Source organism: Staurois parvus, unplaced genomic scaffold, assembly GCF_062004578.1.
Source record: "Staurois parvus isolate SC_StPar_1 unplaced genomic scaffold, SC_StPar_1.0 ptg000142l, whole genome shotgun sequence".
Lineage (NCBI taxonomy): Eukaryota > Metazoa > Chordata > Amphibia > Anura > Ranidae > Staurois > Staurois parvus.
Genome location: NW_028317938.1, coordinates 3962285 through 3980604, shown reverse-complemented (window position 1 = coordinate 3980604; position 18320 = coordinate 3962285). Strand labels below are relative to the sequence as shown.

Below are 18320 nucleotides of genomic sequence, written 5' to 3'. Positions count from 1 at the left end.
ACCATTGTAATAATACTCTGAGAAGGTAAAGAGGCAATGCACTGCCAAAGTCAACAATTTCTTTCTCATGAGGTCTCCGTTTTTACTTTCAACAGTCGAAAAGTGGGTAATGAACAATATTGGGGGGCAGTGATGTAGCAAGAGTATCTGATTTTTCTCACCCTTGAGGCCTCTCAAGGTTTCAAATGTTAGTATAATTAACATCACTGTGTGTACCATAGCAAGATTCTAGAACTCATAATGCTGCTTTTGCTACAAGATCTACTATACTAGGTTTCAACACCTGCTCTGGCTATCACTGCAGAAAAAAATGTTACCATATTAACCTGTACTTGCCTGTATTATTGAGTTTTGGAATATGTCACTGTCAGTAGCTGAGAACAGTATATGAATTAAAATTAACCAAAATGTAGAAAAACAGGTATCACAAATGAAATCTAGAAATCACATACTTTCCAAAGGAACAGAAATTTTTGAAGGACACATTTTAAGCCAATGACTATACACAATGACACTCTTAATATAGCAGAATTTACACATTATCATGCATGTTACAGTTATATGAACTTTACACCACGTGTTAATGGAAATGGCTGAGTTTGTTTATACCAGTTTAGAAGCAAAATTGTCCCTAAAAATAACCTTGGACTTTTTTTTCAAGCATATCTACATCTAAAACATATTTATTAGCTCTGGATAATGAGATGATGTGTTAGAGCACATCATTTTTTCTCTTTTTGTTGTCTGTCTCCCCAGTAGTGAGATAAACTCTGCTGTGTTTGACATGATGATCTTTGCTACCAGGACTGCAAGTGAGGAAAAATCAAATATTCTGAATTATCACTGGAACAAGAATAGAGGGAAAATCTTCCAGTATTAACTGTCACATGATTCCAAACTTTCTAAGCAAAGGGCCAAATTACTGTCCTGCAGACTTTAGAAGGACCAGACTCTAGACAGCTGGAGTAGAAAATGGCCCGGCATCAGTGGTAGTAAGTTATACCCCTGGCTGGCTGGTGAGCGGGACTAAAGAAATGCACCAGGGTTGGTGGTGAGTGGGAATAAAAACATGTCCCATCCTTAGTGGCTGTGAAAAGAACAATGCCCCATTAATGGCAGGAATAGTGCCCCATAATTGTGGTCAGTGGTTGGAATAGTGCCTCATTGCCATGGTCAATGGGAGGAATAGTGCCCCCTCATTGGTATTCGTGAGAGGAATAGTAACCCATAGTCAGTATTAGAGGAAGGAATAGTACCCAATCTTTCTTATCAGTGGGAGGATTATTACCCAATCTCTGCCAGTGGGGGGAGAAGTGCCACATCTACACTGTCAATTGGGGAAACAGTGCCTCACTGTTGGAGTCAGCAGAGTAAATAGTGCCCCAAAGCCAGTTAAGGGCAAGCAAAGGGCTGCATTCAGTCTGTAGGTCTCAGTTTGAGGACCACTAGTCTAAGATGACCTCATTTTTGACAGACTTTTTCCAACTTCCTGTTGTGTCGACAAGACAGGAAGTTAAATTATTTATAAAGACATTATTTTTTTTAAATTTTGGACACACTAGGGGATAGAAAAAAATGGATGATTAATCATGTATTTGTCACTGCAGTCTCTCTGTTGAAGATACTTCGGTACATAAGTCAGTGCAGCAGAATATAAATAGCTACAGCTAACACACTACATTCATCTTTGACTTGCAACAAATCCTCATTGGATGACTGCTTTTTTTTTCTTTGGTAAACATAACAGCCCTTATCCAACTGTACTAAGATTAAAGAGCAAGAGCAGGCAGCATAATGTGTTGACGTTACTTTTAATATTAGTCATACTCTCCACTGTGTGCCCCATGTTGCAACTGCAACATCCACTTATCTGCTTCACCCTCACATTTTAGTCCTCTAATATGAGGTCCTTCTAAACCCTTAATAACTGTAGTCTCTTTGGACAGTGACCCCTAACTTCTTTCTGCCTTAAATCCAGTGAACTAATCATCACATCCAAAGCATGGAAGAAAAATTCCAATAGTGGGCACCTCAAGAATGTTCCCAAACTAGGCTACAAAGACATACAGCATGTTATGTTTCCACAATGAAAAAGTGCACCTGTCTGCCTGACACAGCAACATATGGGGGTTGATATACTTTAAAGTGCACTGCAAGGTGCAGCTGCTTTAGATCCGAGAGGAAGCTCTGAAATGAGAGGAAGCTCTGCTTATTTTTTTCATCCAATCGTGTGCAAGCAGAAATTCAGTTTTTTTATTTTCCTTGTATGTTCCCCTCAGATCTAGAGCAACTGCACTTTCAGTGTACTTCCAAGTGCACAGCCTATTTGCCTTTAGTAAATCAACCCCATGGAGAGCCACATGTATGTGCAGGGAAGGAGTGCCACAACATGTCAACTTTATTTAAACTCTCTTGTATCGTTGAAATTGCTTTAACTCTAAAGAAAAAAGGACCCACCAAAAGATTTGATACATCTCTGTTCATCGAGTTTAGGATACTATGTACCATGCTGTTAGTAAGAGAACCATTGCTGCATCATGTATAACAGAAGACATGCAGCAAGCGTGATTTCCATTTTGGGTACAAATCATACAATATTAACGCATATAAAATATAAATATTTATAGCACATCTACCCTGCACAGACAGAAATATGCTTTAAATACGCAATAAATATTAATTTTTACAGATAGAAGGAATTACAACCAACATACAAAACAAGATATATGATACTCCAGAGCTACTATAACCAGAGCTAAAAAATTTAATACTTTAGGATGCAAGGAAAGTTATATAAAAAAAAGGAAAAAAAAAAGAGTCCCATGCAAAACATTAAAACACAGGCAAAGCCTGGACTTACATTGAAAAAGAAATGGCCCTGTGTAGTATATATTGCAAAGGGTATAATCTATGAATGGATATTTAAAGCCAAAGTAAACATTTAAACAATTGGGTCCTTCACCTTTCATTTATACTGGGAAACCATGCTGCTTCTGTATATACTGCATGTATACATTAGATTATAACCTTAGTTATAATCAAAATAATAGGATTTTTTCTCACCGTAAAATCCTTTTTTACTTTTTATTGAGGCACACAGGCATTTAGATACAGTTGGGTCATACTGCCCCTACAGGAGAACTGGACACAGAAAACTGTAAGCCAGCTACAGCATATACTCACCTCTACAGCATACCTTAGTTTGTAGCAAGCAGTACCAAGAGTATGAACAGAAACACAGTGGGGTGGGACCTGTGTTCCTCAATAGACTCCAAAAAAGGATTTTATGATAAGTACAAACATCCTATTTTATTTCCTGTCCATTGAGGGAGACAGACAAGACATCTCAAAGCAGTCCAACCAAGGAACGAACAACAGACAATAATAGGCCCAAATAGAACTGGGGACTGCCTGCAGCCCAGAAGCCCCCTTATTATCTAAAGCCAGAATCTGAAACAAATGAAGTTGAGCCTTACACCAAATAGAGGAACCACCAACATGACCAGAGAGTGCTGAGACTCAACCTGAATCTCAAGATTTAGACAGAAGGTAGCTAGAAGGTTACCAGCAGAGGGAATTAATCCACATTGAAGGTAAAACTGAAACTAAACTAGAGAGGAGGTGACCAATCAAAACCCACCAAAAAAAAAACCAGACGGAATCATAACAAATTCCAATAAAGGGAAGGTAACAGATAACTGGGGATAACCCCTAGAAAGAACAGGTCCCAAAAAGAAATATAGCACAAAACAGGTCAGAAAGCCCAGCTGTTTTACATGGGAAGGCCCAAGACCTTTACACTCAACCCTCTAGGATCAAGGGGATGAATATTCTGTAACTAAAGAGGCTAGTCGCCAGACAACCAATCTTAATAGACAAGACTTTGCCTATTGGTATCTGCAAAATACAACAACCCACAAAGGCGTGAAAAGTGGACTCCTAAGACCTCTAGAGATCTCAGGGGTTTGATCCCACAAAGTCAATGTGAATGAAGGGGTAGGTTGCATAGGAGGCATCCCCACAAGGGTAGGCAGGAAACTGGTTTAAAAATTAGACCTTAGCTGCAGACTGGTAAGTAAATCCGCCAAACTGGACTGAGGATCAAGCTAATACATCCCCTCTGGTACACAAAATATGTCTTGGCACAAGCATAGGGTATGTTGCTCCCAAGCCTTGAATAGGAGTCAGTGGAAGCTTGTTCTATGCTCAACAGACTGCACAAGTGCAAAGGACAAGACCAGCTGCACTACAAAAAAAATCCAAATGCTGCTAACTATATTCATCTGGAAAAGATGACAAGATAGTCCATGCTTGGAACCTCCACCCTGACACCTTTCAAAGTTAGTACTTAACCCTACAGGATGAATAAAGTTTTAGAAAACTTCCTTCTCTTTAGGATTTGTGCAGTCTGTGACCACAAGCCCATGGGTCTAAGAAAGCTCCTGATCTCCCAGACCCAGCAAAGCATCAGTAGCTAAGCAGCAAGGAACAGGAATCTTAGTATTATTGCTAAGTGACTTTTCCTGTTTAATGGCTAAACATGCATAGGCATCTGACGAAACCTCCCTCAAGAGGCTGTAGATCTTCTAAAAAAGGCGGACAAATTAGAGAGGCATACGGCCCTCCAGCAGTGATCTCCTCCTGTCATGGAAGATCTGAGGTGATTATAGGTATGCAAACCTCACCTCTCAGCACAGCGGCCACTGGCTGAGAAGACTTGGTTCCTAAGGCATTTTTCCCCTAAAGTGGTTCTAAAGGCAGAAGGTGTTTTATTATCTTAATGCATTCTCTGCAATAAGGTAAAAACCTTTCTGCATGCAGCTCCCTCCCAGCTCCCCTTTATACTTTCCTGAGCCCAACCTCGATTCAACGATATGCATGAGAGCAGGAGATATTGGCTCCTGTTGCTGTCAGTAACAGCCAGTGAGGAGGGAGCAGGGGGCGAGGCTGAGCCCTGCTTTGTGTGTCAATGGACACACAGGGGCTCAGGAGTGAGAACACATGAGTGGCCCCATAGCAAATGACTTGCTATGGGGGGGGCACTCGGCAGAGGGGAGGAGCCAGAATAAAGGGTGGGGGAACAGGAGAAGAGTAGGATTGAGGCTGCTTTCTGCAAAACCATTGCACAGAGAAGGGAAGTATAAAATATTTGCTATTTTAATTTATTAAAAAATCTGAGCATTTACTGAAGTTTGTATGTCAGCTGTGAGATGCTGCAAAACCTGTAATTAACTTTCTTTCCCTCTCCATCCACCCCCCCCCCCCACCCCCAACACAGAGGAGAGAGTTACAGGTTACAGCACACCTTAATTGTTAGCCCCACTCCTGAACCGCCATTGGTTGCTTTACCCATTCCCCAGTTAATTTTTATTCCTCATGTCTATGTTTTGCCTTAGGCCTCACAAAGCCTAGACCAGCCTCTGCCCATGGGTGACAGATTGCTAGCAATGCTGTAACCCAGTAAAGCGTGATTCAGGTAGATCTTGCAGGTGTTAGGTCCTTTGGGAAGGTGATGACTACATGGATCAATGAAACAGAACCTTTAGGAGGAAGTCATCTCAGTTCTCAAGTTCTACAACGGGAATGCTACAAAAAGGCACAAGGCTGGAACACAGGAACCAATACTCAGGTGTGCCTGGGAAACACTGAGGATCCAGGTCCATATCTAGGTAGGGAACAGTCAGTGCTGATCTCAGTCAGCCTTGTAAGTTAGGGAATCACACTCTGAAGAGGAGGGGTGCTGAGGGGTGCCAAATACCAAAAAGGGCTTTTTGTGTCTCGACGACAGGGGATTTTCCTCCGTGGAGGCCCAGATGGTAAACTGTTGCATAAAAACATGGACTGGAGCAAGTAATCCAGGGGTGAGAGGAACCCAAGGAGACTAAGGAGGGTACATTTATTGTGCAGTAGCATGGGGCAGATGAAAAGGAGCAATGAAAGGGGGCACCAGAGGCAAGGGACTAGCCCAGGGGTGGGCAAACTTTTTGACTTGAGGGCCGCAATGGGTTCATATATTGGACCCGGGGGCCGGACCAAGAGTAGATGAATGATGTGTATGTGTCATCCATAGTAAGTATAGTAATATTCCCCCATAGTAAGCATAGTAATTAATCCCCCATATAGTAATTAATCCCCCATATAGTAATTCATCCCCCATAGCAATTCGTCCCCCATATAGCAATTCGTCCCCCATATAGCAATTCGTCCCCCATATAGCAATTCATCCCCCACATAGTAATTCATCCCCCACATAGTAATTCATCCCCCACATAGTAATTCATCCCCCATATAGTAATTCATCCCCCATAGTAATTCATCCCCCACATAGTAATTCATCCCCCACATAGTAATTCATCCCCCACATTAATTCATCCCCCATATAGTAATTCATCCCCCATATAGTAAGTCCCCCATATAGTAAGTCCCCCATATAGTAAGTCCCCCATATAGTAATTCATTCCCCATATAGTAAGTCCCCCATATAGTAATTCAATCCCCATATAGTAAGTCCCCCATATAGTAATTCATTCCCCATATAGTAAGTCCCCCATATAGTAATTCATTCCCCATAAAGTAAGTCCCCCATATAGTAATTCATTCCCCATATAGTAAGTCCCCCATATAGTAATTCATTCCCCATAAAGTAAGTCCCCCATATAGTAATTCATTCCCCATAAAGTAAGTCCCCCATATAGTAATTCATTCCCCATATAGTAAGTCCCCCATATAGTAATTCATTCCCCATATAGTAAGTCCCCCATATAGTAATTCATTCCCCATATAGTAAGTCCCCCCTATAGTAATTCATTCCCCATATAGTAAGTCCCCCCTATAGTAATTCATTCCCCATATAGTAAGTCCCCCCTATAGTAATTCATTCCCCATATAGTAAGTCCTCCATATAGTAATTCATTCCCCATATAGTAAGTCCCCCATATAGTAATTCATTCCCCATATAGTAAGTCCCCCCTATAGTAATTCATTCCCCATATAGTAAGACCCCCATATAGTAATTCATCCCCCATATAGTAAGTCCCCCATATAGTAATTCATCCCCCATATAGTAAGTCCCCCATATAGTAATTCATTCCCCATATAGTAAGTCCCCCATATAGTAAGTCCCCCATATAGTAAGTCCCCCCTGTGTCAATTCACTTACCTTTGCTCCTCCGCGCGTTCCTCTCGTATTCCCGCGCCGTTCTGGTCTTCAGGGAGGACTGTGAGAGAAGAGTTCGTCACGCTGCCCCGCCTACATCCTGGCTGCCCCGCCTACATCCTGACAGCTGCAGAGTCCTGACGCCCGAGAGGAGGGAGGGGGCGGCCATCCGAGAGGAGGGGAGGGGAGAGGAGGAGAGGAGGTCGCCCGCCCGCCCGAGAGGAGGGAGGGGAGCGGGCGCCCGGCACACAGGAGAGCCGCATCTATTGTAAAGAGCCGCGGCTTGCCGACCACTGGCCTTGCGGGAGCCTAGCTCCGCGGGCCGGATTAAAAGGTCCGCCGGGCCGTATACGGCCCGCGGGCCGTAGTTTGCCCATTGCTGGACTAGCCTGTGGGCCAAGGGTACATTCTCTGCATTGGAATACTGAAGAGGTAAATATCCTGGGACCCACCAGGATTCACAATCAGCCTCCAACTTGATGCAGTGAGGGAACACCTTGATATTGAAGGCACTTCAGACGGCCTTTGAGCCCTTTGGGCTTGTCTTGGAGTCAGGTTCTGAGGTCTTGCAGGCTCCTACTGCAGAGGTAGATGAAGTAGAAGAGTGGATTTTAGCCAACCTTTCCCTAGACTTCTTACATTAAGGGCAGCAGTACGTTCTGGTCTTCTGTTGCATCCCTAATAAAAGCAGACATCCCTTGAAGGCCAAGTAAATCAGATGCTCTCTGGATGTCGTATCAACATCCCAGCTTTGTAACCAGAGTGTTATGCACACCTGTATTGACATTAGCTCCATGCCATACCCAAGTGTAATTGATGATCACAGGACATCACAGGTAAAGCATAAGTCTCCAGGCATATTGCTTCACATTCTCAACTAGGCAGGGGTCTATGTCAGCAGGAGAGAGCTCTTTTTTGAAGGATCTAACCCATTTTGACAGATTAAGGTCATTAGTAGTTTCCCTCTTAGGGTGGGTGGATCCACAGTGGATAGTGACCATTTTAGAAAGCCCATATAAAAACATTATTTTAACAGTGGGTGAAGTGAAAAGCTCTTTCCAGCTGAAAGCCTAGAGACAGCAGGCTGATATTCCAAATATAGGGTAGTGTGTGTGACGATCACGGTGTCAGACCCCAGCCCTTCTCACCAAACTCGTGACCGAAGGAGTAGCCAATCTAAAACCACGCTGTCATGTGCGTAACAATGCCATGCCCAGCTGCACCCTGCACAACAATTTTCCAGCTAATGGACCACAATCGATGTACCTGCAGCCTGAGCGCGATTGTTACTGGGTAAGGTTAATTACGCAATTAACCCTTCAAACTGCCACCACCTCCTTTTTGTACAGAGAAAGAGGAAACTCGGCAATATCAGCAATAACACAATGACGTTTGAAAAATCGTCGGTATACCACTGTCACCGCAGGCAGCGATATACCGAAGTTTGAAACACACACACAGTAGTGCTTTTCAGAGGCAGGGGTTCTGAGTTTGCATTAAAGAGCTTTAGAAACAGTTCAACACTTTCAGAAAGTAAGATTTATGACTAAAAGGTCAAAAGGGTGCAATAAAAATATTTACAGAAAAAGATGTAGCCAATATATATATATAAATATACAGAAAGCAATAGCACAGCAAAGAGATAATAGAAAGGAATTTAGATAACTAGGTACTTGCCAAAAGCCTTTGGTTAAGCAGCTTTCAAGTTTTCTGAGCAAAAGGGCGTTTTCTCCCAAAGTTGGTTCCGATGTTAAAAAGGGAGAATTCTTCAACTTTGCTCAACTCAGCTTAGCTTTTCTAGGAACTCCACAGGGTGTCTCCCTGACTCAGAGAACCAATCACCTCATTTGGGGAGGGGGTTGTGTAGGCAGGGAGCTCAGGCTTTGACCAAAGCCTTCACAAATTATACTATGGCCAACATTTCCTATGTACATATAACATTCTATCCATAAGTAGATTAATATCCAGAATCATCTGCTGAACGGTTAGATATGAAATTTCTGCTTGAATGGTTAAGGAGATATGATTTTCTGCTCTCCTGTGTATGTCAGATAGGGGGTGTAATATACCCAGAGATTTGTCTTACAGTGAGCCCTCCGAATATGTGTTCCATGTTTGCGTAATTATTTCCTATTTGGAGATATAAAATTATATGGAAAACTGTGTTTTAAAATGTAAGTCTGTTTTTATGACCACCTGGAATGTTTCTTGAAGCTCAGTCAAGGCTGGTTTATGGCTTGATGACCCCTTCTCCAGCAAGGGTCTTGCAGACAGAGGGGCACCTAGCTAGTGTGGGATTTACAGCCCTGGAGCTCTCCCACAGGGGCCTGTTGCCTTTTGAACTCAGCAAACACACACACACCACATTCCTGAGGAAGGGAGGAAATTGGAGGAGGAAGCCTGATTTGGGAAAGAGAGATGATACAAAATGGAAGATTCTTAACAAGATGGATGACTGCATCCATCTCGGTGTGCATGATTGCTACAGTGTGCACCACATCAAAAAGGTCTGAAATTACAAATTGTAATTCTGAGGTGATACATGGTGAATGAGGTGTCTTCAGAGATAGACTGTTGGGATTCTGAGTCTGAATCAAAGATGGTCTTAGCAGCTGGTGGCCTGGCCTGTTCTAGGGCCTCAGGAAGGTCAGAGATAGACTCTGCAAGGGATGGTGCTGGTACTTAAGAGTCTCTGTGGTCAGCATCTATGAGGATGATTCGTTGAATCTGGTCACAAAGTCTTGAACTACCATGGAGACCCCTGACAACAGTGAGGTAAGGCCTCAGAAATTCAGAAACCTAGGCAACTGGTGTTGATGAGGGTTGGGCAACTGGAAGTGATCAGGTCACTGTATGCGGTCAGTAGGAACAGCCCATAAATTGGAGTTTCACATGTTTCTTTGCAAAGCAGAAGCATCAGAGGAATGGTGCCTCCTGTAGACTGAATGCCAGAAAAAGACAGTGTGGAGTGCACAACACTCCCCTTGAGGAGTCATCCTAGGGTTGGCTTGCAATTTTTCTGTTTGTCAGCTTCCATTCCTCCTTTTGGTGGCAGTATGATTATTTTAATTCCTGTGTGCCTCACTGGACAAGAATAAAACTAAAGCTGGTCATACATGTATAGGTGTAAACTATCTAACAGATTCCTTACTGTTTACAGCTCAGAGGGAAGAATCTCCCCCAGTGGGTTTTTATACTCCGGCAAGCGATCCCAGTCGGCTGTCAGAATACCTAAACAATACCTGCATTGTCTGCTTCACCAGAAATGTGATGAAATTCACTCAGTATACAGCCGACTTAAGATTTATTAGATTTATCAAAAGGAAACTTTCACAAAAGGAAAAAGATGTATTCTGATGACACGCCTATAACAAAGTGTGGACTGATGTACTACAGGTAAAATTATGGATAGCAGTATTATCTCACAGACACTATTTAAACCTACAATATGTCAAACCTGGTCATTATAACACCTGACAGTCCACCAAAACATTCTTGAAGAATATAGTCAGCATCATCTTTATAACAAAAACTCTTGAGGAAGTCCATTTACAAAATGTGTCAAGTGAGTGGATATATGTGATGTCACGCGCTACCAGAAAGTTTGGATTCGGTCACGCTGTTCGTGACCGAATCCAAGCTGCTTATTGCTGCTGTTATACAGCAGCAATAAGCAAGCCTGAGGTAATAGTACAGTTTTAGCATACTGTGAGTGTTTTATGTTATGTTTAATCAGGCTACTTTAATACAGTTACACTGTGGGCATTTTTTGCTATGTATGACATATGAGGGGTATGGAACTGTGCACACAGAATATTTAAGTGGCACGCACTAAGAACTACTTAAGAGGTAGCAAAAAGAGGTCATGTAAATCTATTGATTGAACTCTGGTTAAGGCATTTGCAAGAAGGTGGATGGAACTTGGAAGGAGGATTGAATACACAGTTGGGTGATTTTCCAGAGTGGAATCACAAGCTGGTGAGGACATTTTTCACAATTCAGCTGTGTGGACTTTATGTCAAGAAGACTGAGTATTACAGTATCACACACTTTGTTACTGGGCACGTGTTTTCAAATTTCTGGTCATTTGAATTGTACATTTATGTAGAAAAGTGTGTATATGTTGATTGGAGTTTCTATTAGTGCTTGGTATTTTTGCAAATGATCACAGGGTTATCCCAGGTGATAATTTAACCTGGTAGTTTTTATCGAAAACATTTCATGGGAATTTTTTCGGCAGTACAGGGTAATTTCTTTCATTGTCTTTGGAACTATTCATTCATTCATTTTTACCAAGTTTTAACTGAAGGTAGCTTCCTTTCATGTCCAGATTAAGTTCCAGTTGCCTGTCATTTCACTCATCATAAACACTTTGGCATTTTTCAAGTGACCATAGAGGCTCTGGCATGGACAGTTGAATAACAAAGGGTGAGACTTCAATGGGATAAAGGAGATCTTGATATTTACTGTTTTTTAAATTTTATGTAGTGTGGGGTGTCTACAATAACAATATAGTCAATTTATGTCCAATCCAGTAGGCCTTCAAGCTATCCAGTTGTTGGTGAGCCCAATGAAGAGCTTTATAGCCACACCCTAAAATCAATTTGGTCTTTCCATGACACAAAGGAACTGATGTAAAGACAACCACAGGCTGCCTGCACTTTATCGGTAATTGTTCATACACTTTGTTAGAAATGACCGTAAATGCTAAAGTAAATCTTCATTTGCTATCATCATACAGTAAAGATGAAGAAACTACTGTCTACAAAACTTTCGACTCATGCAATTACAGCATTTCTTTCTGATAATTAAGGCTACAGTCAAAATATTTAAATAACTTAAATAAAAATTGACATGCTCCAGAGAGTAATCCGATTTTTTGAGGAAACAATAAAGCCATTAAAGTGGAACTTAACTCTCTCAATCAACCTTGACTATTTTGAATCCTTATGCTGCTAGCATTAGTAAATAGATAGGAAAGTGTATCATATTTACTTTTTTAAACCATTTTTACATTTCTTTAGTTACTTCCTAGTTTCCATGCCTAGCCAAAGGATGTCATACATTCCAGGAGCCTTCAGGAGGGGAGGAGTTTTCTCTGCTAAGCATACCCTCCTGTTTGCAATGCCTGAGCTAAGGGCAGATGGAGTCCAGGAAGTAATTGCTACATGAATCATCTGCCCTTACTCAAGATAGCCACGGCAAGAAATTCTAGAGCAGTGTTTTTCTAAGTGATTTCTCACCAAAATAAAGCATGGAGACATGGAGCGATGGTGGAATTTAATTCCTTTTTAATATTCAAAGCAAGTAGCACTTTTGCTTTGTGGTGCACAGATACAGTGTAGTTCTGCTTTATGAATGGGCATTCATGGTAAGATACAAGTGAAGGGATGGACGCTGCTCAAACGACCCCAGGAGTCCAATGTTGGAGGAATGGCCTCAGCTACCATTCTGGCCACACCCTCTGATTAATTTTGCCCCGCCCACAAGGACTTGGTCACAGAGCTCTGTGGAGCGTGGTCAGAACGGTGGCTGAGGCCATTCCTCAACATCGGACTCCTGAGGTCAGTTGAGCAGCGTCCATCTCTTCACTTGTATTGGCTGACACTAGAATGACTCAGACTCATGCTCCCCTATTCTCACTTGCTGGTGGGGTGATCCTTTTCCTTCCATCCATAGCTTAGAGCGGTGCCATAGGGTATACTTTTCACTATATACATGGTTAGATATCTCCTTGACTATCATCCTCCAATAGTTCGTAAAACAAGAAACTTCTGCACCTCGGTTTTAAATAGAAAAAAAGCATAAGAAAACATTTGGTTGCCTGTGAAACGTACTGTATATCGCCATCTTTTGCCTTATTCAATTTCATTGTCATGGTTTATAAAGCCTGCTAAAATTACAGAATGCAATCATGTATAAGTGTGTTTGTCCACAAGTATTTCTGCAGAAAGTTTTTTTTTTTTTTTTTTTTTCCCCAAACAGCAGGTATGTACAATCTATGAATAGCTCAGCTCTGAACACATCTGAAATAACACAGCAAAATACCACTGGAACAATGCTGCTTACTTTGTTCAGTGCTCCAGCTCCCGTCAGAATGATATGAGAGTTTTCAACTTGAATTGTTCTTTGACCCAGTCTGACCAAATATGCTCCAATCCCAATTGCTCGACAAGTTACCTATAAAAGGCAAACAGAAACAATACAGTATATAACCACCACAACAATAAAGGATATCTAAGCGCAAGAACAAAAATGCAATATATTGCAGCTTACAATTCTTAGATATGGTGATTGATTTTGATTTTTTTTTAAACTAAGAACATTTTCAACAAATACAGAAAACAATAGGCCGAAAAATTAGTGCAGCGATAAATTTAAACAGACACGTAAACAAATTAATACATGATATATGTGCAAGCCAATCCAAATGTCAATTAATATATCATATGGACAATCCTCAAAATTAAAAAGTGATAATTTGATAGATACAATAAAATGCAAAAGTCCAATCATTAAAGTGGGTATGCAATTATGAATAGTGTCCCAGTAGTGCAAAGATAAAGAGATGGCCAAATTCTTCTTCCCAGCACCACCAGCAATGTGTACTCCTCCACCCGTATGCACTCACCAGACGGTTAAATAGTTAATAGATAGTATCAGAAAAGCGCCAAAACAAAATAAACTAAGCAGCAAACCTAAACCCAACAAAAAGTATAGAAATAAATATATAATAATAGGAATGCGCTAAATATTAAACAGTGATAAAAAACAAAATAATCATGCTAAACAATCAGAAAACAAAACTGTCCATAAATCCTGTGTAAAGTCCAAACACCATACAGACGCTGAAAAATTAAGTGTAACCAATAACACCGTGATACAATCCGCCACCAGATAAAATAAATTAACTCACCAGAGCTATATGCTGATCAAATTATAAATCAGTATAAGCGCTATTGCTCTGGGAGCGATGATTGTAGGGAATATCCAGACTTTAGAAGCAATAATCTGCAGCTGTAGAAAATATCCAGACTCTAGGAGCAATACTCTGCAGCCAGCCAACCAGCATGGATGGAAACCTTTCAAATACTCATCGTTTTCTCCATGAACATTGGAACCACACTCAGGAATAAAGAGAGGACATGATGGTCACCATCATGTCCTCTCTTTCACAGTTGGGTGTACTCAGGGGCCGCGACCTGGTTTCAGTTTGTAACAAGTCCATCCCCACCATCAGGGGCTCTGGTGAATAAGCAGATTGAGGCTTAGACCCCGCGCCCTGGGGAATCCCGTTCTGTGGGTTACTAGAGGTACAGCCTGGCGGTACATGACACTGTAGTGGATCGAGGAGGTTGTTGTCAGTGAGGTGGGAGCTTAGGCGATTGTAGACTAAGCGCTCAAGGAGCTTGGATGTAAATGGCAGCAGGGAGATGGGTCTAAGGTTGTTCAGGTCGATGGGGTCCAGGGAGGGTTTTTTTAAATATAGGGGTGATGTACGTGTGCTTTAGGGGGGAAGGGAATGCGCCAGTAGAGAGGGAGAGATTGAAGATGTGGGTGAGGAAGTGTAGGATGAAGGAGGAGGGTGACCGGAGGAGTTGTGTGGGGACAGGGTCAAAGGGGCAAGTGGTGAGGCGGGCTTCTGAGAAGATCTTAGTGACCTCTTCAGTGGTAGCAAGGCTGAAGGTGCGGAGTGTTGGGGAGGTTATAGTGTGCAGAATGTTAGGTGTGGTGGGGGGCAGGGCCGTTGCGAGGTCAGAGGAGGGGAGAGTTGATGGAGTTATAGTGGGAGGGAGACTAGATGAGGAGGTAGATTGAGCATTGGCGATGTCCTTACGGATTGCGTCAATCTTGTTTTGGAAGTGATTGGCAATCTCATGGGCGGTGAGTGAGGTACTGGGTGGAGGTGGGGGGGGGAGAGAGTAGGGAGTTGAAAGTGCCGGCGAGGACAGGTGGAGAGGGTGTTAATGAGAGTCACGAATTAGGCTTGTTTGGCAGCGTGTAGGAGGTGTAGGTGAGGAAGGCGGATTTGTAGAGGGAGAATGCTCGAGGGGATCTGGTTTTGCGCCATAATCGCTCCAGCACGCGACTACGTCGTTTAAGATTTTTAGTATGGTCGTTCTGCCAGGGTTGAAGCGGTTCGGGTCTAATTCTGCGTGTGGTTAGGGGTGCTAAGGAGTCTAAGGCAGCTGACAGCGAGTCGTTATACGCAGTAGTGGCCAGGTCAGGGCATGACAGTATTCAGAGAGGCGGCCATCTATGTAAATCCAGACAGCTTATTTGTTTGATGCATCCACGTGGTTGTTTTAGTTTTGTTTTATCCAGTTTTAAATAAAACATACTACACTATATACCTCTGTGGTGTGAGCTCTTTCCATCTAGGACTTTGGAATTGATGACCAGGAAATGAGACGCAGGAGTGATTACGGTGGCTATGATATGTGCAGTTACTATTTAACCTTCTGGGGAGTGCATACGGGTGGTTTAATGCACATTGCTGGTGGTGCTGGGAAGAAAAATTTGGCCATCTCTTTCGTTTTGCACTATTATTTATTACTATATATTTTTTATGTGTCAGTTTAAATTTAGTGCTGCATTTGTTTTTCTGGCTATTATTTTCCAAGGTTGGTGTGTCACACTTTGTTGCCAGCAGTTTTTCTCTAGGAGCGCTCACTTATAAATATTTCTTAAATACAGAAAATACCCATTGTTCTTGCCAAAAATGCCATGTCCCTGTAACAAGGTCCTCCAGTGTCCAGGGGGAAGATGGCAAACTCTGCCCCCCACCCTCCAGTCTTCCCCAGTGGACAGGGCAAAGCTAATAGCGGTGAATAGAGCAAAATGTATGTAACATTTGTGGCATGCGCAAAATTGTATCAATAGTTATACACTGCAGCAAACTGAAGAGTTTATAATCTGTGCATATATATGGGGCAAACTGTGGCCAAGAAAAAAAATGTCCCTGTATCGGTGGTGTCACTAGAAAGAAAAAATGTCTGTCAGTGGTGTTGCTAAGAGGAACAATGGTGCTATATCAATGTCAGTGGGGAAAATTGCCACTGCATTGCTCTTGTCATTCTGAGGAGAACTGTCAGTGGGATGAAGGAGAAAAGGGGAGGTGGGCTCTAAGGGATTCATAGAACTAAAGGGGTCTAGGGGGGCTCTGAGGGAGGAGGGGCACTAAAAGGGCTCTAATAGCTCATTCAGATGTGTAGCTATCATTGCTGCCCCTCTGAAAAATGATCCGTGGCAGATCAATTTTCAGAGGGTGTTTTATAGGCAACTAAAGAGGCGATAAGTGACCTCCTTGCTGTCTGTTTTAACCCGCAGACCCTCTGTGCTGAAGCCATGTGTACTGCATGCAGTTGAATTGTGGCCAGTTTTTGCCATAACAATGCATCAGGTCATGGCATGTGTATAGCCCTGAGCAGGTGCATCTCCTTGTACAGGTACCGCCCTCCGCCTGCCCATGTGAATGAACCCTTAGCCTTGTTTACCGCTGTGGTTCAGAAGGGGAGGAGTGCAGTAAAAACAGGAGGCTGAGCTGTTTTTACTGCCCCAACCTCCCTTCCGGAGCTGCAAAAGTGGCCGTATGGGATATACATATGTTCATCAAAGAGTATCTCCCCTCATGTTTGACAGACAGTATTGCCTGCTGAACATGACGCATGTAAGTTGATGGGGCTGAGCTGCAACAGCATGCAATGCATGCAGCTTTGGCGCAGTGGTGTGGGATTTTAAAGAGTTAAAACAGGCGATCAGGAGACATAATGTGCTTGTAAGATCCAATGGAAATCGCTCTTCAGAGGACCCAAACGCTTGGTACTTTTTTACAATGCATTTTAAAGCGGGCAAATGAGTGCAAATGCAAGGTGAATGGGGTACCATTAAGAATGAATGGCACAAATGCACGCCTGCAAAAGAGCTGTTTGTTTTTGTGCATTACACAAACCTAGGGTAAGAGAGAGGAGGATGAGAGGGGAGGAAGCTGAGGTGAATTCAACTCAGTCTTAGCGCCAGCTCTCTATTGCCCCCTGCAGGCTAGAGGGAGGAAAAAGCAGAATCCTCTATCTAGCAGAATCTGTCTGCTGCTCCTTCTGACAGGAGTGGCACAGCAATCACTCCTGTCATTGAGGAGCAACATGAGCAGCTACAGGGCCCCCCTTAAACATGGCACCACGGGCAGGTACCTGCTTGGTCCTTCTCTTGTCCCATCCCAGCTTGTCACTTCCTGTCAGCTGCACCGAAGAATATCTTCCTTCCCAGCGATCATCTGTAAACTAAAAATTGCCCTGCCCCCAATGTAAGGGAGATGAAGAGATACTGACAAGTATTAGCCTTAAAAAGGAGAGCAGTCTAGAGTGACAACCATGGCCCACTCCATAGATACAGTGGAGGAGTGACGTAGCCACCCATGAACAGGAAGTTTGTTATATGCAGGTGAAATAAACCAAAAGAGACAAATGCAGGAACCACATCCAGGACTAGTAACCTGTAGCATATTACATCTTTAGTTTTGGGCTTACATACATAACAATCGGTCCTCATACAAACAATTGGTAATGTCTCGAGTAATTTCTTCTGGGCAGGAAACTACATTTACTCCCGTCATATTACAAATACTCGGTTTATAATTTTTTGTTATAGTGTGTATAGCTTACATTGTCATATATGATCTATGGACTATACAGAAAATTACAGGAATACAATATCTCATAAGTATTATGAAAGAATAATCAAAAAAATTATTTGGGATACATGGCAAGAAATAAAAAACTATTTATTCACCCACAACAACCAATCAGATGTCAGTTTTACTTACAAAATGCATTTACTAAAAATACAAGAGGTTACGATGAGCAAAATCTTTTTGTCCAAAGTTTGTACTGACAATTTGATGTTGATTTGCAAGTCAAACTATAATCAGATGAAATCCATCTCAGTAATATTTAATATCAAAATAGTTAATATTTAATATGTCTACTGTCTGAAAGTGAAAAATGAAAAATCACACATTACATGGGATGGCACACATGGTGGGCAAGCTAAAAGATGGTTAAAAGCCCTGAAAACACTTCTCTGTGTGCAGTTTTCATTCTGTCCCTCTGATTTATTCCAGACTCTTTTTCTTTTACTTGCAGTGTCACTCCACTTGGTGCAGTGC

The 18320-nt window shown here is 42.3% G+C and overlaps 1 protein-coding gene across 1 annotated transcript in view; it reads right to left on the bottom strand.

The window, feature by feature from the left end:
* ACACA (acetyl-CoA carboxylase alpha) overlaps positions 1–18320 on the bottom strand; it is a 535652-nt gene that overhangs the window by 208019 nt on the left and 309313 nt on the right. Inside the window, exon 44 of the mRNA XM_089673600.1 lies at positions 13226–13336. Coding sequence (XP_089529726.1) covers positions 13226–13336 — 111 coding nt within the window. The remainder of the gene's footprint in view (positions 1–13225; positions 13337–18320) is intronic.